At 51.2% G+C, this 27,411-nt stretch overlaps 9 protein-coding genes across 9 annotated transcripts; 4 read left to right on the forward strand and 5 right to left on the reverse strand.

Moving 5' to 3' along the window:
- Positions 1-1,197: 1,197 nt before the first annotated feature.
- Positions 1,198-2,507, reverse strand: BO72DRAFT_390372 (trafficking protein particle complex subunit 13; the record flags this gene model as incomplete). The annotated part of the gene is made up of 5 exons (XM_040941806.1): positions 1,198-1,491; positions 1,578-2,096; positions 2,151-2,274; positions 2,358-2,364; positions 2,441-2,507. 5 exons carry the CDS (start codon positions 2,505-2,507, stop codon positions 1,198-1,200), a joined length of 1,011 nt encoding a protein of 336 aa, XP_040796120.1.
- A 791-nt stretch (positions 2,508-3,298) lies between these two features.
- Positions 3,299-4,687, forward strand: BO72DRAFT_390299 (uncharacterized protein; the record flags this gene model as incomplete). The annotated part of the gene is made up of 6 exons (XM_040941801.1): positions 3,299-3,666; positions 3,720-3,886; positions 3,992-4,053; positions 4,114-4,346; positions 4,398-4,519; positions 4,608-4,687. The coding sequence occupies 6 exons, from the start codon at positions 3,299-3,301 to the stop codon at positions 4,685-4,687; spliced, it is 1,032 nt and encodes a 343-aa protein (XP_040796121.1).
- Positions 4,688-5,442: 755 nt separating this feature from the next.
- BO72DRAFT_501313 (CENP-N/CHL4 family protein) lies at positions 5,443-8,408 on the reverse strand (the record flags this gene model as incomplete). Its single annotated transcript, XM_040948969.1, has 2 exons — positions 5,443-6,859; positions 8,335-8,408. The coding sequence occupies 2 exons, from the start codon at positions 8,406-8,408 to the stop codon at positions 5,443-5,445; spliced, it is 1,491 nt and encodes a 496-aa protein (XP_040796122.1).
- Positions 8,409-8,814: 406 nt separating this feature from the next.
- Positions 8,815-10,317, forward strand: BO72DRAFT_390357 (putative bZIP transcription factor (MetR); the record flags this gene model as incomplete). The annotated part of the gene is made up of 2 exons (XM_040941805.1): positions 8,815-9,094; positions 9,692-10,317. The coding sequence occupies 2 exons, from the start codon at positions 8,815-8,817 to the stop codon at positions 10,315-10,317; spliced, it is 906 nt and encodes a 301-aa protein (XP_040796123.1).
- Positions 10,318-11,355: 1,038 nt separating this feature from the next.
- Positions 11,356-12,774, reverse strand: BO72DRAFT_390294 (uncharacterized protein; the record flags this gene model as incomplete). The annotated part of the gene is made up of 2 exons (XM_040941800.1): positions 11,356-12,674; positions 12,741-12,774. The coding sequence occupies 2 exons, from the start codon at positions 12,772-12,774 to the stop codon at positions 11,356-11,358; spliced, it is 1,353 nt and encodes a 450-aa protein (XP_040796124.1).
- A 684-nt stretch (positions 12,775-13,458) lies between these two features.
- On the forward strand, positions 13,459-16,288 carry BO72DRAFT_472715 (putative DNA mismatch repair protein (Mlh3); the record flags this gene model as incomplete). The annotated part of the gene is made up of 3 exons (XM_040947157.1): positions 13,459-13,705; positions 13,755-14,005; positions 14,036-16,288. The coding sequence occupies 3 exons, from the start codon at positions 13,459-13,461 to the stop codon at positions 16,286-16,288; spliced, it is 2,751 nt and encodes a 916-aa protein (XP_040796125.1).
- A 924-nt stretch (positions 16,289-17,212) lies between these two features.
- On the reverse strand, positions 17,213-20,748 carry BO72DRAFT_390314 (guanine nucleotide exchange factor; the record flags this gene model as incomplete). Its single annotated transcript, XM_040941803.1, has 2 exons — positions 17,213-20,191; positions 20,245-20,748. 2 exons carry the CDS (start codon positions 20,746-20,748, stop codon positions 17,213-17,215), a joined length of 3,483 nt encoding a protein of 1,160 aa, XP_040796126.1.
- A 1,407-nt stretch (positions 20,749-22,155) lies between these two features.
- Positions 22,156-22,844, forward strand: BO72DRAFT_453039 (uncharacterized protein). The gene has a single exon (XM_040945889.1). It carries the CDS (start codon positions 22,436-22,438, stop codon positions 22,685-22,687), a length of 252 nt encoding a protein of 83 aa, XP_040796127.1. The 5' UTR covers positions 22,156-22,435; the 3' UTR covers positions 22,688-22,844.
- A 1,368-nt stretch (positions 22,845-24,212) lies between these two features.
- BO72DRAFT_291640 (uncharacterized protein) lies at positions 24,213-25,252 on the reverse strand. Its single transcript, XM_040940361.1, has 3 exons — positions 25,240-25,252; positions 24,872-25,053; positions 24,213-24,806 (listed from the first exon to the last, which is right to left on the reverse strand). The coding sequence occupies exons 2-3, from the start codon at positions 24,906-24,908 to the stop codon at positions 24,409-24,411; spliced, it is 435 nt and encodes a 144-aa protein (XP_040796128.1). The 5' UTR covers positions 24,909-25,053; positions 25,240-25,252; the 3' UTR covers positions 24,213-24,408.
- Positions 25,253-27,411: the final 2,159 nt, after the last annotated feature.

Genomic DNA, 27,411 nt, shown 5'->3' on the forward strand with positions numbered 1-27,411 from the left:
CACCAACTGTCTGATACTGACTAATCATGAATCATGCTACACGGTCAATGTCATTGTGTTCCGGACATGTCAGGCCAGAGAGCGGGCTAGACTCTCCCCGGCCGCAAACTAAGTATAGTACAGTAAATACTACTTGTACTCAGGTTACCGCTATCACGACCATCACGAACTTTTCCCCGATATGCCGCCACGAATGGAATATGGTCTAGGTGCTCTATTAGGATATAGGAGCGGAAAAGTAAAGAGAGGCACAGAAAAGAAAATTACCTAAAAACAGAGGCAATGGCCACGGATAGAACACACACATATATATTTTTTTTTTAAAAATAATACATCATCTTCTATGCGTCACCCGAGGGAATTTAGTTTCCCCTCCATGGGCAAGGTGTATCAAGTTCAGGGAAACCCCAACTAACTTAGAGGATACTGTAACTAGTGTACTGTACTCCGTACGCCGTGCACTTATAGCCTAGCCTTTCTAGACTCTGTTACGTGATCTGGAATCTAGACAATCAGTGTCTGAATGGTCTAGCCAGTCTTTACTTGACCCCACGCTCCATCAACGCTCCATCACCCTCTACTTTGGTTGTTATACATCTCGAGATCGACGAAACAAACAGCACATGGCTGGTCCAGATTTCAATAATAATAAAGAGCTTCTCCAACTACTGGTCCCAACCTAGACTATCAATAGAAACCCGCATCCGTCGGGCGTTCTGGCCTTCAGGTTGTACTTTTGTTGGACAGGTTTCCAACTCGCCAACTCAAAAAGAGACGGGCAGGCCTCACCACTCCACCACCACTGCAGGCAATCGACGGAAATTCCTGCTTTTGCACACGCACGCTTGAGTGTTCCAGCCCAAGTTTCCGGATTGTTGTCGTCGCTAACCCATCGCGACTGGGGTTCTAATCGATGACCCCCCCGGCAGGCGACGCCATACCCATTGGCTTCCCTGATCGGTCGCACAGCATGGTGCGTCACTGCTGAGTTGTTCGGTTCCTCTGTTTCGAAATATTTGCATCGGCAGAAAAGCACTCGCAACTGGCGCGCTTGCAGGCGTCTCTTCGCTGCGATGTTTCGCATGGTGACAGGCCGCTAAACATAGATAGGCCGTTGTACAGTGATAGAACACTACTCGTAAGCTAGCTATCCTCTAGGATTCAGAAACGCGTCAATTGCCCCCCCTTGCTTTGAGCTCACGCCCGTCGCCTCGTCATGAGGTTTCCCGTGGTCAAAAACCCCTTATCTCCCATCGCACCTCGCCACTCAATAGATAATTGGCCTAGAGCAGCCCGTCCATCGCGTCTCATGTCCTTCTGTAGGGCCTCGAGACCTTCCTGCTGCCCTTCCTCTTGTTCAACCAAGAAAGCGACCTGCAGGACATCGCGTGGATGTAAAGTCGGCGGCTGGGAATCTGTCAGATCGGTTCCTTCCAAGTCCCAGTTCAAGGATATGGACTTGAATGGTGGCTTGGGGTTGAGCCGTGTTTGCTGCCAAAGATTAGTATGTGTGCAGCGAGGATCTCGGCCATGCTACTGAGATTTCAAAAGGAAAGTCCCCACGATCTGCAACCTACCTTGACCACGACCGGGCCATCGCCCACATTTTCGAGTTGGGCCTCTAGCGCGAAGCGGAGCAAGCGCGTCTTCCCGTACGGACCCAAACTCTTGTTTTCGACTTCAAGGGGCGCCAGTTCGGAAGCTTTGGTCCGTACACTCAGACAGGGCTGAGCGACAAACTGATAAAGTTTGCGGAAGGTCCGGACTCTGCCACTTGCTGCCTGGGCATCTGAGCCTATCGACGTCTCCGTGTAGCTCACACTGACCGCCAGTATGTGATTGCCCTCCTCCTTGAGATCAAACCGTACAATTTTCTGTAAAGATTGGCCCTTCTGCAACCCGTCCTTTTGAGATGTATCTTCCGCAGGCTCGAGGTCCAACGCCGCTACCTGAGAGGGTGTTTGCATTTCAGCGACAATTCGGACAGAGGTGACAACACGTGACGCCTCATCTACAGACAGCTCATTGTTTGCACTGAGCGTGCATGCAAACGTCTCGCCGACGTATGCAGATCCGAAGGCAGGAGGTAGAGTCAGCTTGTAAGTTTCGTGTCAGTAGCCGAACATCAGACCATGACTGCATCGATTTACATTGGGAGTGAGGATGAATTGACCGTCCGTGTGATCGGCGGGGTAGCTCAGTGATGCTTTGCTCGAGATCTTCGTATTTGCCGCCGGTAAGGGATACTGGTATGATAGAGAAGGGCGAGACAGCCTTGTGGGTATTGTCAGGAGAGAAGTGCGCGATGAAGTTGTCGTTGATAGGTGTAGTATTTCAACAGGAATGCAGTCGCTTACCGCAAGACTGAACGATCATTCATCAATCAATCAGCCAAGTGCTTTGTCAAGGGGGAAGAGAACTCCGGCAATGCCATCCATACCTTTGAGTGAAATTGCATGGGGCTCTTTAGGGCCATCTGCGCCCGAGAGAGCACGAGGGCGTGCCATTTTAGCTTCTGAAGAGTTCTCTCTTTTGTCGTGGGAGGTGAGGTAACAGTAGCTTGGATGAACGTCATTTCAGAACCCCATACTCGGGCGGCGCTGAGGGCGGTGAAGCGTTTACTACACTTACTCCATACGATTTTGCGGAGTACAAATGTCCCCGTAGAATGTCTTGATTCGGCGTCTCCGTAGCTTTCTTGTATACCATGTATAGTATTGAAAAGGTCTAGTGCCAGTGATGTGGAAAATACTGCCGGTGTCATTAGCAACTACTAAGCCCTAATACACAAGATCTCAGAAAATAGTATCTAATTAGAGCCAAATCAGTAATAGTAGCTTCTAAACAACCTCTCAACGACACTGACAAAAAGCAGGGTCAATGAGGTACCGCAACAACTGCCAAATGACGGGGGGCTGCCGCTCTCTTGATTAGTCGGTCGGCTCACCGCCTCGGGGCCTTGTGTAGATCGCGAGCCTCATCTTCTATAGGCTGAATCCATCCGTCTTCACCTCTCTCGTCACCAAAAGCAAGTGGCACCGGATAGGTCCTGAAATGTGACAATTGGCCATTGACTGCTATCTCACTCAAGCTGCAAGCTTGCTGACTGCGCATCTCAGACCCGAAACTTGTGAGGATATTGCAGTACTTGTGTCATGCGGCGGAATTAATCGCTTATCGGTCACTTATCTCTTCCATGTTGGTCGCTATCCGTCGCCACTGCGATCTTGTGAAAGCGACCTTCCATTTGAAGTCCAAGCCCTTCAAGATCACTAGAGCCAATTTCCTCCTCCTTACGATGGGTGCAACCTCAAATGCAACTGCTCGCTTGCAGACTGTCAGAACCTCACGGAGTGGGGCTCGAAAGCAGCGTGCAAAGGCAACAACAAGCACATCCGCGGTCTCGAAAAGGAAGCGAACTGCTGATGAGGAAACAATAACAACGACGACCACGACCACTACCACCACTAGAAGATTGCAAAAGGCTGTTTCTGACACCACCAATTTACATAAACTCAGGGATGTTGGTCGTACCGAGCAGTCCTCCACTCGCCCGGGAAAAAAGCCCAGGGCGCAAGCGCCCAGTGAAGAGCGTCGAGAGCGTAGATTCAGGCCCCATGCCCCGGTATCCTTCAAAGAGAGGGCTGCACGTGCAATGAGTCAACGGTGAGATATTGGGACTCAGAACTACTCGGAATATTGAAGCTAAATGTCTCAAGCATGTTTATTGTTGGGCATACCGTCAATCTCGTAGACGGAGTTCTGATTATGAGCTTCGACATTGTCGGGACCACTGGCAACATCTACAAAACCACTATTGGGAAGGTGCCAACCTGCGACTGTCCAGATGCACGCAAGGGTAATCAATGCAAGCATATTTGTTATGGTAAGCGTTTTGTTTCTCTTGACAATCCCTCAAATCCTATCATTATGTCGCTATCACTTATCACTCATTGTTATTCTATGGTCCTAACAATCATGGCTGTTCAAGTGTTGATCAACGCCCTCAAAGCGCCGGCGGACCTTCAGTACCAGCTGGCATTTCTATCATCCGTAGGTGGCAGCACGAACATTGTCACCTGTGCCTGGAGGATTTGCTCACCCGTCTTGCAGGAACTGCGGGCGATATACAACGGTTCCCCGCTCAGCAAAGAGCAAGCCACAGAGGACAACGCTGGCAACAGAAAACCGATCGAGGGAGACTGTCCAATATGCTTCATGGAATTCGAGCCCCAAAGAGAGGACATTGTGTGGTGTCGAGCTGCATGCGGGAACAACATTCACAAGGCTTGCTTTCAGCAATGGGCTGCCACCCAGCAGGCACAGGGTGTCAGATGTGTCTATTGGTGCGTTCCCTGCCATCTAGATCTTTACTATATGTTATTGACCCAATTAAGTCGTTCACCCTGGCAGCCGGATACCGAAAATGTGAATGTGGAGGAGCTCTCCCGCCAAGGCAAATTCAGTCGGGATGGATATGTCAATGTGGCACGGCACTTTGGTCTCTCAGGCCGTCGCGGTACGAAGCTCTCATTCAGAAACGCCATTTGTCGTTACTTAGCATACATGCGAAGAGTAAACAATACTGACAGACTGACTCTGATTAGACGTTTCAAGCTACCATCCTTTCTGGGTGCGCCGACAGCAGCACCAGCACGAGGACGACTGGGATTACGATGACTATTGATGAGGTCATGGCAAGAGCTGAGTCTATTGTACGCTGGCTTCAAGGCGTGTTCTTCACTTCTTCTGCCGTCTGGCACGGTCATAGTTCTGCATTAAAAAACTTGCTTTCGGTTAGCGGGGAGGATTTTGGGAGTCAGCTGTTGCATGCTAGTCTCAGGCTATCTGGCTGGAATGGTCTGAACCCCAACTCTCATCCGGTCATTTCCATGGCCATTGTTATCATTATGCTTAATGAATATGAGGTATTCTTCATTCTGACACACATGTGCTGTTGAAAATTATTTGATCCGCCCAGGTTCTGCATCATTTGATGAGTTAGACCTTATCGATTATCCTCATCAAACCTTCCAGCGACCTATCTAGATCCAACTGAACTTGAAGGACTGAAGGGGAATGACCTAGCCGGGTTTGACACACCCGGAGATGACTAAGAAAGATTTGATTTCCAGTGCTGTCAGGAAGGGCGCCGCCATTCTAAGGCGAATTGATCGACTTCACCTATGCTGATGGCACGGGAACGTCGAAATTGATTCTACGTTGCTTGTTTCGATTGATGTCCCACCATGTTTCCCCTCTCAGTGATAATGATGGTGCCCCGATGACATGGCGGAGGGGGGAATGGGGGCAGCCCATACTTGCACACCTGATGTTGAGGCTCCATGTGCTTGAGTAGGTGGCCTGCATCGGCTTCAACGTCTCACGAAGCATTAACAGTACCGTATTAGCCGAAAAATAAAAAGCCCGTGCCAGAGGATTTCATCTACCGGCTTTACTCACTCTCCTCCCCTCTCTCACCGCAAGGACACTGACCCCTTCCTCACCCGTCATCCAGCAAGGCATCCTCTCCGCGTCAATAACACCCAACTCCGCAAGCTTTCGAATCCCACCAATCACATCCGTACCAGCGAATGCCAGCGAGACTGTTGGTTGTTGAGCGTGCTCTGTTGGCTTTGCATCACCTGGTAAGGCATCGAGTAGCCTAACATCGAGTCGATCAAGCGGCGCAGAAGACAAGGTACCCGAAGTGCCGAAACGGGACTGCAGGGCCAGAGTCCGCTTCTTGGAGGTACCGGGTTCCTTGGAGTCAGCGAGAGATCGCTTAGAGGCCCTTCTGTTTTCAAGGGTGGCTTCCTTTGCGTCAGTCGCCGTGTTCTCTTTCCCGGCCGAATCCCTGGAGCGAACCGACGCTGATTGGCGGTTATGCTCCTCCGGAGAGACGGTGTTGGATGGCCGTGGGTCCAAGGGGCTTCCTTCCAAGGCGGCGTCTGCGAAGATACTGAATGCACCGTTGGCGTGATTGGATCGACCGGGGCCCCGAAGGGCGAGCAGGGCTTCGAGACTCTTTGCTGTTAAGGAGGTGGGCTTGACGGTATATCGTTGATGGGGAAGAGAGAGGGCTTTAGGAATAGCATCTCGGACCAGACGCTGGAGGCTGCGAACGTCTGTTGCGACGAGGGAGTTCGGGAGAGCGGAACTAGCCTTGGAGGCTGTCTGGGGAGAAGCCATGGATGTGTAAAAGAATGGGCAACTGTCTGGGAAAGCGACATAGATAGTTCTAGACGAGTCGGTGAGAGATTCGGCACTCTGACGAGGGGCATTCTGGTAAGGCGAGGTGGTGACGAAGACACGGAGCACGGTGAGGGGAAGAGAGGTCGACCGGGCAAGATGGTAGTGGGCTTTTACTAGGGGAGAGATTTGTTGCTGAAGACTGCTTAGGAAAGTCGATGCGTGAACACGCGGTATGCACGCGGATGATTCGTTCGAGGACGAGTTGTCGATGCGAGCGAGTTCTAAAGCTGTCCAGCGCAGACTCGACGGATGGTCATCCATGTAGCGCAGGTCGACCATTGCCAGCTGACGAAGTGTGATGCCATGTCGCCAGTCGCCTTCGAGAATCCGATCTATGACTTCGCGTTTCCCCCCTTTCCGAAACTGCAGCTCCTGGTAGGCGTTGCGAACCCCGTTGATAGTCCGCTCAGCAGGATAGGGACGGAGTCCGTCGTCATCACCCTCTTCTTCCCTTTTGCTGCCTTCGTTGGCTTGGAGATATGGCGGAAAGTGCTGGACATTGCCATCCTCAAGCCACTGGAAGACAAGGTCAAGTAAAGCCTGGCGAGTAAGCTTGCCAAACGTCTTGACCAGCGATGGGGTGGAAGAAGGTATGCGAAGGTTGCTAGGAAGACTGGCAGTAGTGGGAGCACGAATTGCTTTGGACCGCGCCATTGTGACTGGCGACTGGATATAGTATTAAGAACCGAGTTCGGTATACATGACAAGGTTGCACAATGTAGGCGTTGTGAATGACGAGCCCCAAACTACCTTGGCTCTATGTTGGTCGGGGGCCCGAAAGTCGTGATGCGAACGCGACCAAGTTTGGGGATTCCTGGGGCATCAACAAACTAGAGTCACGTGGCGATAAGAGACCGGACTTGCAGTCGGTCTTATCATATTGCCGTTGCCCTTACTGTTTTCGGCATGAACGAGTGGGACAAAGAAGTTTGCTGAAGGGCTTAGATTCACAACTGATTGGGGTGATTATAAATCCTGAATTCCTTCGTGAATCACTGTCAGTCGGATAGAAGACAATGGTGTGTGAAAGTTGTTTAGACTTAGGGCAAGGCTACCAAGTACAGTACGAACTACGTCTCTTTTACTTACACCTAAGGGACACTTCGGACCGAAATAACTGCGCTACGGGCTAAAACAGACTCAACGGGCGGATGGGAATACTTCTTTGAGAATGCATACGAGGGGAAAAGTGGAGCAGCAAACGGACGGAGAAGGAAAGATTTCCTCTGCGAGTCTAGTTTATGAGTGTTCTAGATAAGTTACCTTATTAGCGATACTAGACCACTTCGACCATAAGCGTCCAGCTTGAGCCAACCATAAGCACTGTGGCAGACGCCGTCTGGGTGTACTGAAGTCGATTGGTTGGCTGAACTCACTTCCCAACTAGACCTTCTGCACTGCAACCCTAAGCAAACAGTAAAAGGAAAAAGCCTCGGGTCTGCCCGCCGGCGGTGTCGACAAACTGACTTCATTGAGGGAGAAGAGGGAGAAGAGGGATTAATAATAATCTACCCAAGGCCTTCGAAGTTGGAACTCAAAACCGGGCAGGGCTCGTGGAAACTGGAACCTACCACAACTGGAACCCCAACCCCAACCCCAAAAAGCAAGCCGATCTCGGCCACTGAAACGAGGATGACTCGGCTTCGATGTCATGATCCGGAAGGGCGGCGGCGCTGTGGCGAGAGCGACGCAAGCAAGGCAGGAAAGAGGAGGAATTCAAGGACTTGCGTAGCCAGACATACTCAGTATACTGAGTAGTTAGTAGTTAGTTGCTTAATGATTACATTGAGTCTACAAGATGATGATGATGCAGAAGTTCTGAAGAAGAGAACGAAGAGAACAAAAGACAAGACTGAATGGAAGGCTGAAAGAAAGTCAAACGGGAAGTGGTGGTGTGGTGCAGTGGTGTTAGTCACTTGTATTAGTCGTTGACCGCGGGCAACTGACTGATTCCTACTGATAAGTACTCGAAGTACGAGTAGTTACTACCTAGTAGTACTTAGTCTTACAATACTCCGTAAGTTACAGGCTACCTACGGGAGTTTCCCACGAGTCTTAATAATCAAACCACCCACTCACACCCCCGCCCCGCTGTAATCATTGAATTTACCCAGTGGCCAGTGCCCTTTTTCGGCCTCCCGCGCGTCCCACATTGGAATGAATTCAACCCGAACCCTCCACTGACCCTCCTCCGCCGCCCGCCCATTTCGCTCTTTCACCCTCTTCAATCTATTCTATTCTTTCTCTTTTCCACAGACCCCATCCACCCAACCCATCGACAACCCAACTCCCGACAATCAATCTCTATCGATTATCGCCAAACGCCGTCGACTCAATCAAGCGCTCGTGAGCCCCATCTCACTTCCTCGGACCCGGCTTTCCACTATCATATCGTCTCCGGTCTACTTCTATCCACGTCGGATAATCCACGAGTTCAATCTATTGCATGGCTCAGCCATAAAACGAAGTCGGTATTGTCGTCTTGAATGACCTCCATTGCTTTCGCCGCCTGGTAAATTCGAGACACACAGAGGCCACGGCCCACCTCAATCCAACACCATGTCTGAATTCAACGGCCGTCGGGCTCCGAACTTTTCCCAATACCTGGAAGATCTGAATGCCATCCCTTCGCCATATGATCAGGCTATGCAGCAGCAACAGCAAGAATCCTACAACTTCGATGCCGATCTCTCGTTGTTTACCAACACCGAGTTTTTTGACTTCGACCACTTTGGCGACATCAACCTGCCTGCTTTTGATTCGGTGGATAAGACTACAGTGAAGAGGGAGACCGCTCAGGATGCCAACTCCGACATGGATTTCTTGAATCTTCTGGGAGGTGAGTAGGGAATCGTCGTTTCTTGCCGCCTCGTTTTCATCCTGGAGTTGGACATATGATGCGACTGAATATCCTATCAAACTGGCCATTTGGAAAGAGTCACTTTGCATTGCCTTTCAGAAGCCTGAGCATTGAGCCAACTCATCCTCCGTGGATATCGTTGTCTCTGCCCGCGCTAGCTCACTCTCATGCTCTGCGTCCCATTTTCCCTGCCCTCCTTCAGAAACATTTCTTGCCCCTCTAGGATCATACCACGAGCACAGGTTTTATACCAGCTGCTCTGCCTAGATTAAGCACACCATTTGCACATCTCCTGATTGGCTCGCCACCTGCATGAGATCCCATCGTCTGTGCGACGATCGCAAAACGTGCAGTAGTCTTGCCTCTGGGATTCATAGCGCGAGCCGCACCTCTAATTGCGCAATACCACGTGACATCGCATCGGAGGCTGCATTTGAGGGTTGCCTTGGGCTCTCAACGAGCCGTCTTGGCGATTTGTCTGGACCCAATGCTGCTCTTCTTCCCTTCTGCGTTTCTGTCTTGCGAGGCTGATAGTTACAACTGTCCCTGGACTTATCACTGATTTCTGCTTCAAAGGCTTCGGCAATGTCAACGACATTCCATCCTCCAATGTGAATGCGGTCAACACTCAAGCTGTGCCACCACCTCGCAACCCACAGTTCTCCGCTCTGCCGCCCTTGCCGAATGCACCCTACAATGTGAACCCGGCTCCGAGTCAGGCGTCTTCGCAACATTCTCCGCAGTCATCGTCATCGATGTCCCCTCCCGCTGCTACCGCTGTACCTCCTGCTACCACTTCCTCCACGTCTGCCACCGCGCCGAAGCGTAAGAACACCCAGAAGGTCCCACCTATGAGCGTCGAAGAGGTCGCCCGCATCGCGGCGGAGGAAGACAAGCGCCGGCGCAACACCGCCGCCAGCGCCCGCTTCCGTGTGAAGAAGAAGATGCGCGAGCAAGCTCTCGAGAAGACCGTCAAGGAGACCACGGAAAAGAACACCGCATTGGAGGCTCGCGTCACAGCCCTGGAGTTGGAGAACCAGTGGCTGAAGAACCTCATCACAGAGAAGAACGGGCAGACCTCAGAAGAGGCCAAAAAGTCGGAGAACGATATTGCCATCATGTTCCAGAAGTTCCTCGCCTCACAGCAGAAGGACAGCGAACGGAGTACTTCTGACTCCAAGATCGGCGTAGGCACTGCCTAGTATTGATTCTCTTGTTTACTCTTCCATTCGCGTGCGAGCATGCCTAGTCTTATCCTGATTTCTTCGCCCTTCCCCACTTCTCTTCCTGTAGATGTTTACATCCATGCAAGGGACCTCCCTCACGCTCTTCCCCCCGCTCGTGTCCTCCTTCTTGCCATGCTCTATGTTAATATTGGTTGGTGTGCGTGTGTGGAAAGTGTTCGGCGTACGCGGAGCCTGTTTATGATGGAGGTGGTTTGCTCGGGCGGTGGGGAAATTAACGTGCTATTTCATTTGCTAAGGGCAGACACCTGCAGTACAGAATCCCAGCTGGTTTAGCTCATTGTGATTTGTCCCCTTTTATAAAAGTATATGATAATGAATGATACCAAAGCAATGTTATCTCAGTTCACCTTTCAGAAGTACCCTGCCTATCAAGATTCACTAGCCACTGGCCCATGTTTTTGAGACCGGATAACGACCATGCCGCAGGGGGAGGACGGTTCTCTCTTCCTTTCGGCCGATCTACGTGTAAAGATTGGGTGTACGTGTGGGGCGTAATTATGGATCGAATGATATACACCGATCCACGAAGAGGCATGAGTTCATTCTTTACATGTCTCAACGGAAAGCAGCAATGAACCCCCCATATCAGTCTAAAACTCCTCCCATAACCCGAAGCGCCGCTTGAAGAATGAAAGAAACACAAGTAAATGAAAGGTTGTCGGCGAACCCCAAGCTATAACTCCCGAACACCTTGAAGGGAATACAATAGCCCCGCTCCTTTCCCCTTCGCATACAAGACATTATGTGGTGGGGCTGCAATCAAAGAAATGGTTGGCACGGGCGAGAGCAAAAAAAAAAAAGGAAAAAGATGAACTGTGGAAATAGAATGTAGCGAAGCCGTGGGAATCAATGTCACTGTCATGGAGTCTCTTATCTGGCGTTGCGTAACTTCGTTGCGATAACCTGGTGAGCGGACGATAAAAGGAAAGGCATGTGAGGTAAATAGCGGTCAGAGAACCATGGCCATGTCATGGGAATGCGAGAGAAAGTGTGCTATTTCTCAAGCAGCAACCCATCAAGCTGCTGCCTTGACTTTCTGATTGTGGACTCTGCCATAGCCTCCTCACTTTCACCTGCTTTCCGTTCGGGAAGCTTCTCTTCATCGCTTTCGTCGCCGTTGATTTCGCCCCATCCTGAGCTGCGACGGCTGATGCGCCCCGTTACGGCCGCTTGCTGCTGTTGGGATGGCCCTGACCACGCATTCCCGGGGCCAGCGCCGGTAACGCTGGTTGCGTTACTATCATGACGGCTATGCGAATGGGACACACTCATAGTGCTCGCGGTATCCCCGGCCGTGGTGGCGGCCTTGTGAAAATTGCCGCGCTCACCAGCCAACGGGATAGCGCTTGAGGCTGAGTAGACGCTGGCGCGCTCTACGCTGGCAAGACCGACCAAGCTAGGACGATTAAGAACGCCTGGAGCATTGAGCGAGGAGGTATTGGAAGGCTGCTCTCCAATAGTACCGCTGAGAACACTCAGAGGCAGACTCTCCCGACTACCACCAAAGACTGAGGACGGGGCCAAGGCGCGCACCGAGGCATTGGTATCTAAGGAGTTACGACGCCGTCGCTTGGAGGAAGACGCCAGTGTAAGTATGGATGCATTGTCGGTGAGAAGATTGTTCGCCGTCGCGGAGCTGTAAGTAACCGAGTGACCGTGAGGAGTAAGGTGGGGCGGGACCGCCGTGGCCGGCGAGGAGGGAAATTGATGAGAAAATTGAACCTGCTGCGTCGCATGATTCTGCAAGGAGTTGGTGTGAGCAAGACCATGGTGGTGATTCTGCGGATTGTAGAGGTGGCCCGATGGTGCTGCCGACTGAACCGTGGTCAAGGTGGTTGTTAGAGACCGGACGGATGGCGCTGGGGATGAAAAGGTGCTTCCTTCGCCCCCACCGTGTGAACTGATCCCTCCTCCGGCCGTGACCATTGTACCTGCCTTCGAATAAGCTGCGTCCGATATGGCTGTGTCACCGTTTGTGGAGATGGTGGGTGCCGTAGATTTAGCACTGGTGGCGGGAACCTGGTGCTCGTAACAGGAGTATGTGATAGAGGGCTCGCTTCGAGAGCCGGATTGCCCGTCAGTTTCGGCGCTGAAATTCGATGCAGTAGCATCGCTGATGTTGTCACCACAGGGATTGGCAGCGGTGTTATTTCCAGAAAGTGGGTAGGGGTTATTCTTCGAATTGCGGTTCTTGTGTTTCGGCGTCGCATGGCGTTTGTGAGACCAACGGTTGGAACCTGAATCGGTCGAATGTTTTAAACTAGCAAGCCGCTTCATCCAACTGGAGAAGGGATGACGGCGTCCATTGCGATCTTTCCCAGAATCATGCGTTAGACAGTTGGAGGAGAAACAGAACACTGGGGAATTGCTTTGCGCACCATGCGCCCTGGCGGGTCCCTCTGTTGTGGCCATGGTTCGGGCCTCCCAGAGGATAGATTGTATTTCTTTTCAAAGGTCGTCGTACGGAAAGGTACCGAGACTATCGAGGGGCTGTTTTGAGCCGTTAAAGAGAATTTGAGACGGAGTTTTTGGTAATCGATCGATCAAAGGGACGCCGCAGAACGAGTGATTGAGCCCGGGAGGGGGGTGGAGGGGGTGGAAGAGGGAAGGGCGATGTATCGAATGAGCTGGAAGTGGGAAAGGCGGAGCGATCGTAGGCGGAACGTCCCGATCAAGTGAAGGCGCTTTGAATGAATATGACGAGAAATCGCTGATCAAGAAGACGTAGCAATAGCGAAGTTCAACCGAGCATTCATTGTTGATGAAGGCAAGTCAGGAGTTCCTCAGGCCGGGCACGTGATACTGGCCGTCGGCCCAAAGAAGACACTCGGAGTGTGTACTAACTTACTCAGTACTAGGCTTATCGACCGTTATCACCACGTGCTTGATAGGCGATATCACATCATCCTGCCGCCGCTTCCTTCTCCGAAGACACCATGGGCTCAAGTGGCTTTGGATTAGAACAGTGTTTCTCTACATCTTCGCTTTCCAGATGAGTGCTCGGTATCCTCTAGAAAGGCCTCGCTGCTCCAAGCAAGCGCGACTAGCTATGTGACCCGGGAAACATGCTGGTTGTTTACTTACCTACTCGCCGCGATGAATCCGGATGGCCCGAGAATCCAACCCTTGCCACCATCTGCAGTGGCCAAATTGAAATCGTCGACGGCGATTACAACTCTTCAGGGGGTGATCCTGGACTTAATCAAGAATGCCTTGGATGCAAATGCTCGAACAGTGTATATCACGGTCGATGCTTTGCGCGGAGGCTGCATAGTGGAGGACGATGGAGATGGCATACCACCATTGGAATTTCATCCAAGTGGTGGTTTAGGCAAAGCCCACCGTACGTTAGGCCGTCGTTCTTGAAGCCTTGATGCTTACCTCAAGCACAGATACCTCCCGGCTTGGCCCAGAGCGAGATGTCTACGGTCACCGAGGCTCATTCTTAGCCTCACTTTCGGCTCTGTCAATGTTGACCATAACATCCCGCCATTTTCGGCATACAAGCACAAATACTATTGTATTCCACCATGCGACCCCAGTCGTTCGACTGACTCCAGCCCCGAGTTATCAGGGACTTAGATTCAGCAATCACGGCACCAGTATAACAGTGAACGATTTGTTTGGCAATCTGCCAGTACGAGTAAAGAGTCGTGCATTAGCTCTGCAGAAGTCTGAAGAGGTGGAGAGACAATGGGATGACCTCAGGCAGCTACTTGTGCCCCTTATGCTAGCAAACAATCAACTAATCAAACTTGTGGTCATGGACGCTAGTGGAGAGAAGAAGCTCTCTTTATGCCCGAAGACTCTAAGCCACGAGGCAGAATCAGCGTTGGATCTTCAGCGCATCAACACTATTCTGTTCCAGGCTGGTCTGGTGGAAGCTCGAAATACTGAGCACTGGGATGTCGTGTCGGCCAGTGTACCTGGCTTTCAAATCCAGGCCGCTATATCGCGTATTCCTAGCACCACGAAGAAGGTCCAGTTTCTTTCTTTGGGAGTAATTCCCGTGCTACCACAAAGCAGTGCGAATATCTTCTATACCGAGATTAATCGTTTATTTGCCTTGTCCGACTTTGATAATGCCAAATTTCCAGCGCCTCTACGAGCCAAAGATGAGGTCCTTAGGAGTGGTTATGAGACACTGGCGAAGGCTTCTCCCAAGGAGTGCACCAGGTGGCCCATGTTCTACATACGGATCACCTCTGAGGAGTGCAACAGTCTCGACTGCGATGCCGAAGGTGCTCCCGAGGCAGTTCAATATGTCCAGCACATCTTAGACGTCCTTGGAGCCATGCTTAACGAGTTCCTTGATCAACAGGGTCTACGGCCGCGTGTAAGAAAGAAGAGAAAGATGTCGCCGAAGAAGAGCTCGAGGACCTCAGGTCATGAAGCTCAATGCTCAAATACAGCTTATAGCACCGAAGAACCTTTGAACCGTCATATAAAGCTACGTGATCTTCGGCGACCGATGACCGTCAGTCACCACTTCGGAAACTGGACCAGAGTAAAGAGTGCCAGCATCATTTCGAAAGATCTTAGTGCAACTGCGCGAGTCCTTAAGCCGAACGTCCCTCTTCATCGAAATTATTTGCCAAAGCCAGTAATGCCATCTGAACCAGCTCCTAATGACACGATTATTGTACAAAGCCCCGAAAAACGAAGCCACGATGAGGCTTTCGGTGAGACCAACTCACCCGACGGACATTTTGATCCGATTGCCGCGTGGATTGACCCTTATACGGGTCGAAGCCACATGATCAATTCCCGAACCGGCCAATCCATTGGCGCTGGCTCTTCAGCCATTGCCCTGAGGCCCCGATCCACCGGGTCTCTATGGACGAAGCGGGGTCTGGAAGACCAAGACCGGCCCAAGTCGGCTGCCATACAACCAGCCCGAAATGCATGGGTCGAGAACCTTTTGGGCGATTGGAAACCCCCGGTTTTCGGCCGGCCCGAAAAGGCCATCGACATCTTCGATATCAATACGAGTCATCGAACAGCCACTCCGAGCAATCTCTTTCGTCCAGACACCCTTGGGGTGGCTAAGTATCGTGGTAAACTTCGGAAGCACGACCTCAAGAAGTCCCAAATTATCGCCCAGGTCGACAGAAAGTTCATCCTTGCCGCGATTGGTCCCTCTGTATTCAACCCAAATAAAACCCTAGTTTTAATCGATCAACATGCTGCTGATGAGCGCTGTCGCGTCGAGGCTCTTCTCGCATCCTTCCTCCCAACCGCGCCGACTGGCACCCCTCCATCCGTTCGACTCGACAGTGCGATCGTGATTGAAATCCCCGCGTCGCAGACCTCGGTGTTCAAAAGATACCGACAATTTTACAGTCACTGGGGCGTTGAGTACTCAATCGAACAAAGACCCCGAGATACGAAGGCATTCGTCTTCGTGCATGCACTTCCCGTGCTCATTGCCGAGAGGTGTCGCGCGGAACCGGAGCTAGTCACACAACTGGTCCGTGGGGAAATCTGGCACCGGGAGGAGAGTGGTGGCTGGGGTCTTCCCACGGGCTGGAGTCGGGGCGAATCCCGGCCTAGTACTTGGCAAGACACTCACCATGGCGCTACGACCGCCAGCGACAGCAGCTGGGTCGGCAGGCTGGACACTTGTCCCCGGGGGATCATCGATCTGCTGAACTCGCGGGCTTGCCGCACGGCAATCATGTTCAACGACGTTTTGACCGTCGAAGAGTGCCAGGGCCTGGTGTCCCGATTGGCAGGCTGTACGTTTCCATTCCAGTGCGCGCATGGACGACCATCCATGATCCCCATCTTGGACATTGATGCGTCCGCTCCCCGTGGCCTGGGTTCCGACCTGGCATGGGGTCAAACGGACGAATATGCTTGCAATGAGGCTTCCAACGGTGGCGGGTTTGCCGAGGCGTATCAAAGGTGGCGGGGTCTTGGATAATACCGATAACTCCTTCGGTGGAAGGAACCGACTAAATACCCATAGCTCTATATACACAACCTACATTCTCCGCCGGAGGAATAGAAAAATAATCGGTTATGATCACAAGTGATTGTTCATTAGCACGGGACCAGGTTGCATTAGCCGTAAGCCCCCAAATATGTACAGGATAAGATGATACAGTTCGTCCTCCCATGTGCCAGCCAGACCGGTCCGGAAAATCCCAAATCCATCCCAATAACTAAGTACCCAAAGTTTTTCCATGCGAATGCCCAATTCCAGTATCCATAATCCACACCTGATTAGAACCGTACATTTCCAATGCAATGCGACCGAGACCGGATGCTGAGCCAATCCGTAAATATAAGGCAGAGAATGAGGAACCAAAACAAGAAAAATATAAAGTAAGTGGCACCGATAATAACACAGGTCTGTCATTACCAGGGAGGCCGCAGTGCTCCGATCCAGCCAATGACGAAACAAATTCATGAAATTGGCATGTTCAGTGAAGTACCATTGCAGCGAATCAAACGTGATGAAAAGAAAGTAGTCAGTCGAGGAAATGTTCACTTCGTCTGAACCGCGAGGTAGCTTGTATAAAAAGGTCCGAATGAAATGGGTATTGTTGTTTTGTATGTGCCATCCCTGTGCAGGAAAGGATTGCACTGTGTGATATACTGCATTGTCTCTTTTTAGTAGGAGAATCCCCTCACCCCTCCTGGTTGATAGGTGAATCACACGGGCAGCTCCGAAGTGTTGACAATATGGAATCATGAGGTATCCACAATAAAATGTGCGAGGATAATGACAATATCGAAATTTTGAAGAATAAAAGGGAGTATAGTGCTAAGTCCGTGTCGGCATGAATTGAAAATGATTCGTAAATCGTAACTGGCCGTCCCGACTGGTTCAGGTTGTCCTGAATCAGCCATTTGTCGCTACCGACTTGGTTTTCGAGGGGTGCGTCCACGACAGGAATTCGAATTTGTCCTTGGCATTCTCTAGGATCGAGGAGGAGCTGGACTCCGTCTGCAATGTACGCTGCTGCTGAGGCGCCTCACGGGGCTCGAGGATGAGCGACCGGCGATAGAACGTCTGTAAACTCTTTTCACCGTTGGAACGAACCCGAACCAGCTCGTTCTGCATCCATGCCTGCAATTCTGGCACTTCCGTAAGGCGGTATGGAATCTGGAAGCGTTGCAATTCGCTGATGATCTTCGCCGTCTTCATGTGTTTATCAAAGTTGATCACGGCCATTTCTCCATCGTCCGTGGGTAGGGAGCGGAGCGGCTGGTTGCCGTGGTCGACAAACGTCAGGTCTGTCAAATAGGTGCCGACAAACGGCAAGCAAGGTGGCACATGGTTTTGGAGACGCTGACGAAGAACCGCGTAGTTTCGCGAGACGTCGACAATTACACGAAGAGACTCGAGAGTAGTCTTCGTCTTCTGGGACACAGCCTCCCATGTCCGCTTGAGACGCGAGATCATCGACGAGTTCAAAGAGCAGATGATGGCCATCAATGAGTCGTAGTTATTCAACTCCAAGCACTTGTTGGCGATCTTGACCCAGTGCTTGATGATAGCCGCACGCTTCTTCGGTTCCTCCAGCTGGAGTATCGAGTCCGCCACAAGGTGCGCCAAATCTGTTGATAAGGTTGACATGGCGCGGACATTGACCGCCAGCGAGGCGGACTTTTTCGTCCACTCGGTCGCAAGTAACTCCTCGGGTAGTATGGCGCAGAAGATTCGCGATTCCTTGATGGTGAATTGGCGAGCCAGTTCTAGAGGGTCGAAATCAAGAATTGTGATATTGCTTTCCCCACTCTTCCACTGCTTCAGTAGCGCCACTTCCTTCTTGCCCAAGATGGGCGGGGGAAGCGGGGTATCTGGATGAATGTATTGGGCAGTCGCAGTATTTGTTTTTCCCATGGAGGAAACCAGACGCGGCACGACCGGGCCATGAACCATCGAGACCTTCTCCGCAAGTTCCAAGAGGCGCTTGCTGGCAGTAGGCAGGTTGTATCTAAGATTTGTATTGGCGAATCCGGTGATGTAGTCGAGTGCAGTATTGTCGCAGTCATGTCGCCAGTGCGACTCGAGCCATCCCTTGAAAACATTGTATACACGAAGACGAACAGGACCTGCGGCGTGGGGTGTGTCACCAATGTAGTTGAACCGATCCACTAAAGTTTCGGCAAAGTCCAAAGGCGTCGCGAACAGGCGGAAGGTTAGGTAGAAGGTCGAAACGAACATGGCGTCCGGGGTTGACTGATGCGCTGTAAGTCTTTCGACAAGGGCACGAAGGCTGCCACCCATCACCTGACCATCTTTGAAGATCAGCTCGTGGGCGTAGGTTCGCTCAAGAACGTTGGCCTCGGTCTCTTCATGCTCTTCGGCCAGCGTGGAATGGCTCAAGCTGCCTCGCAAGCACGGAGTCTGGTAGCTGTTTCCGATATCTGGCGACGTAGCTCGTGTCGAGGTTTGCGAAACCCCGCTCATTTCTGAATCACGAAGACGGCTGTTGAACGTGAAGCTGCTTCCATTGCTTGTTACCCCACGGCCGAAAGATTCACTCGGCTCAGACTTGAGCTGACTATTCCGGTACTCGAATGGTTGCGTGTCATGAGAAGAGAATGAGAGTTTGTCCAAGCTCGACGAAAGGATATTTGTGGACTGGAATGACACGTCGGTGCTAGCGGCGGCTGGAGTGATTGCTCCACCACGCGATTGGAAAGAAGAGGGGGTGCTGTCATCAGTCAGTCCTGGTGGAGAGGAGGAGTAAGCAGCATCAGTCGAGTTGGGGATCTGCAAAGGAGGAGGGGGCAATCGAAGTGAGACATCCTGTGGGCGGGTTGAGTTGCTGTCGAAAGCGTCAGGCTGCGGGGGCTGCGGAGTCAGGTTTAGGTCTGGCAGCATTATCGCCGCAGGGGCCGTATCTTGCGGCATGGCCTCGAGCTCAAAGTCGCCACACTCCTCTAGCATCAAGCGCGCTTTGGCCAGACAGTTCCCCGCCGCGCGGACACAGTCCGTGGCAGCATCCACCAAGCGCTTCCCCTCATCGGGCAAAAAAACTAGTTCATCGTCGGGGGAGTGAGCTGGGCGGAAGGCGTCCCGCGCAGCGTACACTAATTCAGATAGACGTTCGTACATAGCGTCTCTGGCTTGCTCCAACAACGCACTGCCCTGTGGGTCATGCTCACAAGCGGCCTCGATGACGGTTAGTAAAGCCCGGCAGGCGCGCACGGACTGCTCCGTGGTCACCACTAGTTCCGTTGACGACCGGGACTGCAGATGTAAGCCAATGAACGAGCCCAACACGCCAAGAAAGGCATCGTATGACGAGTTCAGTCGCTCCGACGCTAGATTGAGATTCCGGGCCGCGGCAGCGGGTCCCGAGTACGACACTCGGTGGGATATGGAGATTCGTTTGGTGGCCACCGAAACAGATCGTGCCGGCTGCGCATCGTCCATGTGGGTGGATGCTCGACTCATGTCTAGTCGGCTGCGGTTGAGCAATCTGGACTCGTTCCGCTCAGTCTCCCCCTCTGCCTCGGAGTAGGCAGTTTCCGCTACTGGCTTCGTCTCGGTGGTCGTTCGAGGCGAAAGGTCGTAGCGTGTTGATTGTTGCTCCAATTCGGCGATCGTCCTACTCAATCCAACCTCTTCATTCCACACGTCGAGGAAACGAACGCCACGAGTCACAATTCGAAATGCCTTGAGCAGCATCTCATCCACCAAGTAGTCAATATCATCCTGCATCGTACTTTTGGTCGCAACTTCTTGGAACTTCTTGGTTGTTCGGACCAGAGACGATAGATCCGCCAGCAACCCTTTGCGGTTCCTGCGCAACCCGTCATGGTTAGTGACCAGCATGCAGTCGCGGGTCAGGCATTCGGATTTTTGCTTGAGTGATGTCAGCCGAAAGGGGACACTTGATTTGCATGGCAGAAACCTACCAAGAGATAGCGAACCCCGGCAATCAAGCCTCGCACAAGGTCCTGATTGCCGGTCTCATTTATGGCAAGCCGGCACCCGCCTCGAATGATATCCCAGAAGTCAGTCAATGCTTTGAGCAGCGGGCGCATTTGTTGTTGATCATATGCTTCGCAATAATTCGTGGGTAACCAGCCCCTGGCGCCTGTATCTAGCAGGGTGCCATCGGCCCAGCCATTGGTGTGAACGGAGTGAACAAGGATAATGTCGCCCTGATCCAGCGGGAGGGTGACAGTTGACGGGGATACATTGCCCGACGGGTGGTAAGGGTAGAACGCGCGAAGATAATTGTGAAAGACATTCCTCGGTTTTTCCGAGTTGTCGTCTCCCCCACTGTAGGGCGTCAAAGGAGGGCTCATCTCGAGGCGATGTTGAGCCGAATAGGAGCGGTTCATGTGAAAGTTCGAGTGCCCTTTTTCGATTTTTAGGGGGGCAATATGTCGTTTGGGTGATTCTGGAGGATCCATTCTCACTGCGGTACGCTTTGCAGCGATAGTCCAATGCCTCTTTGAGTTTGAGTGTAGGCTTGGTCAGACGCAGACGCACAGGTCACTGCCCAACTCTTAAGCGGATGGAGAAATGGAGAGCATTTCCAGCTAGGTCGTAATGAAGTGCAGTGCGAACAGCCCGTCGAACGTTGAATTCAAGAAGAGATCATACCAGCGGACCAAGCCAGGCGGGTGATCTCGAAAGATTAACCGGTCGAGGTTACGAAAATCGTGATGGAAACCTGTCCAAGGGGTTAGTCAGAGAGCACAGGGTGCGAGCCTTTCACCCACGTCAGTAGTGACGGCGTGCTTTTCTTGGTAGAGGGCTGGCAGGAGTGTTTGGGAGGATGTTTGGGAGGGGGTGAATGGTTCTGCATATCTCCCGGAGAATGCCCTAATCCTGGGAAGAAGCCTGGAAGGAATGCTGGGGAAGGGCAACCGGTTGCTAACGCACCTACGACGCGATCTCGAAGAACGAAGGATCTGATGAAAGGAGCGTGACGGTGAGAGTACAATGAAGATTGGTGGTTCGAAGGGCGAGTCGATGGAGTGCCAGTAGTTAAAGACACAATCCTTGATGCCGGATCAAAAACGAGGAGCGAGGTTGCGCACGAGGGCGGGGAGATTGCAGTGCTTTCGAAAGTAGGGACAACAAACAACCATTCCCAAATAAGGGAACGGTAGGGCGAATAACAGCCGCGGGCTCTCAAGGTCTCGATTGCCGAAGTCAATTTCTTATTTTATTGCAGGGACCAGCGTGCAACGAGGGTCGTGGTGGAGGGGTTTCAAACGCAAGGACCACGATGCGACCCCAAAAAGGACAGGGCAAGTTGAGCAAGACCTTCCGGGCGTGTGAGCGAGAGCACGGTCCGGACAACGAATGCGAGGTCGATCGACGCAGATTGCAGTGACAATGACGACAGAGCGCGAGCGCGATCGTTTGAGGCGGGTTGGTTGAGGAGACACGCAAGGGCCGTGTCGAATCTAAGACAGGACAGAGCCAGTAGCACCACTGAAAGAGCCCAAATGAATGCGATGCAGACCGTAACGCCCGAGGATGTAGATTTGGTATCGAGTCTTCCAATTGCCACCAGCAGCAATGATTGAATGAATGATCGCAATCTCCACGGCGGTGGGTGGTCGCAAGACGACTGACTGCAGGTATAATATTTATGCAATGCGGCACAAGTAAATGCGGTATAGTAATACAGTAAGTAAGCTGAGATCTGTACTGAAGAGGGAACGAAAGGGAAAGGAAGGTCAATAAAACAGCGGCGGAAAGAGAGAGGGAGTGGGAGTGAGAAGAAGAAGAAGAAGAAGAAGAGAGAGTTGTGTGTGTGTGTATGTGTATGTGGAGGAGTGGACGATGTAAAAGTGATAATATGAGGGGGGGGGGGGGGTTGAAAAGAGTTTCCAGGTTAGAAGAGGGAGGAGCCCAAAGTAGCAATTGAGGAGGGGGATCGGACAGAGGCAAACCACCGGGCCAGGAGTTCTCCAGACTCCAAACTAGATCACAGTAGTGTAGGCACTTGTAAATGTCCTACTATTTAGTCGTTGATATTTTTTAATTTTCTTTTTAGTTAGTTCAGAGGTTTAGTCGACGAGGTGACGGGGTCTAGAGAGTTCTAGGAAGGCGAATAGTGGCTCCAAAGGTGGTTTATTCAGTATGCACAGAACCGGTGGATATTCCAGCAGCACATCCCTGACTCAATCGAGACGTGGAGCAGGCGATCGGTTCCCCGTATGTGGGTTTCTTTTGGGTAAAAGGACAAGAATTTGGAGTAGGCGATCAAGAGACAATAGAAAGAGTGAGATTATTGAGAGTATGTGTATGAGTGAGAAGAAGAAGAAGAAGAAGAAGAAGAAGAAGGTTACTATACAATTGGCCCTTTATTTAATGCAGTACATAGTAACTTAACCTGGGGACTCTATAGTCTGTAGTCCGTCTGTAGTCCGTCTGTAGGTAACTTAGTGGTAAGGCAAAAAGAAAGGATGAAGGATTGTGATAAGGATAAACCATCCCGGCCTGTCAGAATCATTACTGTTAATATGTCTCTCTCCCCATGGCCTTGTCACATTGCGCAACACGTCTCTCTACAGTATTTCCCGTGCACTTTCCCCGGCTCCAGTCTAGAGCATACCCTTTTTTTTAACTTGTCTTTTCTCCAGTTTTCTTATTTTTTTATTTACTTCTATTTTACTTTTCTTTTCCCATTATCTCTATTGCTCCACCTCTTCTCAATCTCAAAGATTACTTGTCTCTGATGTTACTCCCCAATTTCAAGGATCCTTTTTTAAATTCTCCCATTCTAGGTTGATCTGCTCTCTTGGCCGCCAGATGCAGCTAACCTTTTGAGTCCCGCCTAAACGGTTAGGATCTGCCTGCCGCAGCCCAGGCAGCTCTTCCCAGCACCAACCCTGATATCATGGAGGTGCTCCCTATTGGTTTCAAACTGGGCGTGATGGGCTCAGGGCATACGGAATTCGATCCCGATGCTTGTGCTAAATTAATTATTGCCAAAGATACTTGGTAAACCTCGATAATGTGAACCTTTAGCTGCAGCGAGTCTTCCTAAGCGGCATATGAGATGCTTAGCTCCAAGCCTGAGGTACTGTACCTACCTAGTAGTGTACGTACTGTCCCTCGCCCAGACAGTGTGATGACGGATTGCCTGATCAGGTAACAAGCTCCCGGGCGGCGGAATGATGGTGATTGATCAAGAACAATGCGTTTCCCTCGATTATGAGCAACGGTCGCCATCAGTAAGAGAGTTAGTCTTCCGTACTTTGTGTGGAGGTATTAGTACTAATTGAACTTGTAACCTAGCAACTGTGACTGTGCCAGATGGAAGAAAGGCCCTGGAGGAAAACGATAAAAAAAAAAAAAAAAAAAAAAAAACCAAAGAGAAAAAAATAAGATGAGAAGGCGAATACATTGGCGGATACATTGGCGAATACATATGTACTAAAATAAGAATAACCACGGGCCCATCCCCTGGCCACTCAGCAAACAGAATACAAATTAATGTTAATATCAGCAATTAATTGCTCCCTTTTCCTGGATGCAGGATGCAGTCATCTAAGCCGGTTTTGCGCTGTCCCACCGAGAGGTGTGTGTGTGAGAGTGTGAGATGACCTGCATTGATGCCGACAGGGGGGGGGTCCGTGTAGTGGTGGTGGTAGTGGTACTTTTGGGAAAGGAGGGAGGGAGTGGAGCAGAAGCGGCCTGTCTGTGACTGCCCAGCATCTGGGGCCAGGCACCTTTTTTTTTTGGCTTGGGGTTTCTCGGTCTCTCTCGGTCTCTCCCTTCCTTCCTTCCTTCCCCCCTTCTCTGTCTACCTCTCTGCCACTGACTTCGATAAACTCTTAGACTCAAGAAATTGGGTCACTCACCGAATTTTCATGTTCATATCTAACCTTCAAAAACCTAACTAGCTGGTGGTCTGGCAGAAGCTTATGATGTGGAAATCTTTGACTCTCCCAGGAGCCCCAGGCCACCAAAATCTCCATGGTGGCAAAGCTAACTTACCGTGTAAACTACTGATTCCCTTTCGCAATAGTATACATAGTATTTACTCCTTTACTTCCCGTGGACTCTCTGGCATGGCACTCCCGGGAGGATGATTCTCTTGAATTGCCTCAGCTCCTTTCGGTAGAAGAAAAAAAGCCAGATACTATCCAGAGGGCAATAGTAAGTAGAGCACAGCACATCAAGGTACCACCGGTACAACCCCCAAAGTCACAATCATCAATAAAGCCAAAAATTGGGGTCTTGGTTCCAAGGTTCCCGGAGAGCGCGCGGTCGGCAATGACAGTTTCCATACCATTGGAACCGTACAAGTACTCCGTACACTGATCACGATATCCCGGTAACTGTACTCCGTAAACTGTTGTTGATCGGCCCATAGTAGGCAATTTAAACTCCGGGAAGTCCCTCAATCGGGTCGTACTTCTCTTGCCTTGAGGGGCTGATGTGTGCGCCGTGAGAGAAATTCTCCGTAGCCTTTGCTTGAGATACACTATCTGTCTCCTGGTGTCTGTGATTTGTTATTTGTCCATTGTGGTCATGAATACATTTTGCCATGTGGTTCACTGGGCATACATCTCGATGGCAGTCTCAATATTTGGCTAGTGATCATAGCTGACAATTCGACCGCACGGCACAGTTTATCCTCACTAGTGGTAGAACAAGCCCATTCATGGAAGCATGTTAACTTTAACCAAATCCCACTCCGGTCTTCCGCCGAGAAAGCACCGCGCACAGTATACTGGAATATTGCCTCACTGTTGGAGTTGGACAATCAGTCGGATGGAAAGATGGAAGAAGAATTGCGACCGCAAGTTCTGGGAATGAGCAAGTACTGTACTGTGTACTCCGTACCTCGTACGAAATAGATAGATTCACAGCGCCACTTGGGAATCTAGTGACACGTCGGATGTCACCGAATAAAGAAGGGAAGGGAAGGATACATCTTGACCCACCATAGCTGAACTCCCAAGGACGTGGCAAATGTACGTGCTGTACTCTCTGTGCTGCACATAGTAACTTAGTTAGTACTTCCGTCGTTTCACGCATATCCTGTTGCTAGACATGGACCACATGACTCGATTGAGCGACGACCGAGACAGCTATCGCAAGGATAACAAAGGAAGTTGTTTGTTGCTCCACTCGATATCAGACCAGTCAACGTCAAGAAGTGTAAGTGTGTCCAATGAACGACCATGTGTTCTCCCGTACCTGCAGGTAGTAAACCATGTCTAGGGTGCAGCTCGCTACCAAGCCCGATGGACAGCAACTTACTCCGTACCACCCTGATGTCTGCCGGCAGCAAAGCTCACTCTCGAGACGATCGCACCACATCCCGGCTATTTGTCAGTGACTCCATCCAGGAATGTGCCTTGTACTGTACTCAGGTCCGATGCAATGGTTCGTATTCATCCGTCCCTTGACACCTCCCCCTTCCCACCTCGGATCGTCGAGGGCCATGGGTAATCGGCAATGCAAGGGCAACGGTCTGCTCAACTTTCAGATAGCCTTTGAGGTTTGTACGCTGCGATAAATGGAGGAACTGCATTGCTCAATTATGCATCGAAGCCGATCGGCCTTATGTTCTCTCTTTCGGTGGCGTGATTCGAATATGGATAGTGTTGAACTTTAATGCCATGCGAGACCGCCGCCTCCGTGGTCGGCCCGGCAATCATTAGGAGAAGCTCGCCGGAGCCTGACTGACAGCTGACAGACAACCTACGTAGCTGGAAACTACCAGGCAGGTACTAGTTGGCTAGAGGTATTGGAGGTGTAAGTGGTATAGACACCATTCTCTCCTTTGGCCGCATTCGTCCACATATGACACTTACGAACTCGGTTCCCGGGTCTGATCGCCACAAGCCACTCAAAAGGTAGAATTGCGGAGAAGTCGATCATGTCCCAGACACTCCAGATCCTTTTTCGGACCTTGCGTCGACGGGAGAGACTCTACGTAATACCGTATGGGGTAACTAAGCTCCACGGGGTTCATGGTGATGTCCACTGGAGGCTACCCACGCAAGCAAAAGAAATAGTCGTCCCCGTGCTGATAAGGTTCGTTCTGCTAAGGGACGGACAATCCGACGGCATATCAAGCCTTACCACTAACTACGGTACCCATTACCCAAAGATACCCCGTATTCCAGTCAAAAATGTGACAGGTCGCAACTATCACCACCCGGATGGGATGGCATCGACGAGGCTGTGATAGGTGAAGGTAGCGCGGGTTGATAGTGCGTGTCAAAGCGTCATTTTGTGCTTTCGCAAGCAAGAGATGTTGAAGTAGAGCCTTGGAGATTGGATGACATCCCATTGTTGCTCCATTTGCATCAAGTCCAGACCCAAGTAGTGCCAGGCTGAGTCCAAGATGACCTAAGATGCCGCTAAAGGATGATCTATACTCCAAAAGGGACGCACCAATGAGTTTAGTGTCAGTAGATCACAATCCTCCAGGATCAGACAAAGAGCTGCCCATCATCCAAACGAGAAAACAAGCCGGTCGGAATGATGGTTCCGAATGAACCTAGGAACAACACGTGCTCGTCGTTGCATGCGGGACTAACGATGGGAGGCCTAGAAGCGATTGGGCCAGAGGCCAACGGTGAGGGTCAGTGCTGTTTGGGATCCTGAGTGACCACTGATAACGATCGACCGTTGACCAGACTCTTGCACTTGAGTATACAGCCATAACATTGCAAGATACGAGGATGGAGGTAACTGCAAAGAGACTTTCTGTAGTGAATTGTGTCGAGAGAGTTTGAGGGCCAAGATCGATCTTGGGTCCTGAGACAGAGTCAGGAGGGTGGTGGAGGGTGGTGGAGTGTGGTCATGGGAAGGCTGGGAGCCTCCACAATCCAGGCCGCTTACGACTGAAGCAGCATAGACCAAAGATGAAGAGTACTCGAGTATACTCCGTAGGTACTACTGAATACCAACGGTTTCACACTGCGCAGAGACTTCGCAGCCTAATTGTCCGTCAGCTTCCGCTCATCCTCCGTCATTCGTGCTCAGGGACGGGATCTGCTGTCAGAGCGAATTACCGAGACAACTGCGTCCCCCACCGCGGAAGCCGTACTCTACCGCTCTATGCGTAGCGACACGGGACGGCGCGACAT

This window comes from Aspergillus fijiensis, assembly GCF_003184825.1.
Source record: "Aspergillus fijiensis CBS 313.89 unplaced genomic scaffold BO72scaffold_82, whole genome shotgun sequence".
Classification (NCBI taxonomy): Eukaryota; Fungi; Ascomycota; class Eurotiomycetes; order Eurotiales; family Aspergillaceae; genus Aspergillus; species Aspergillus fijiensis.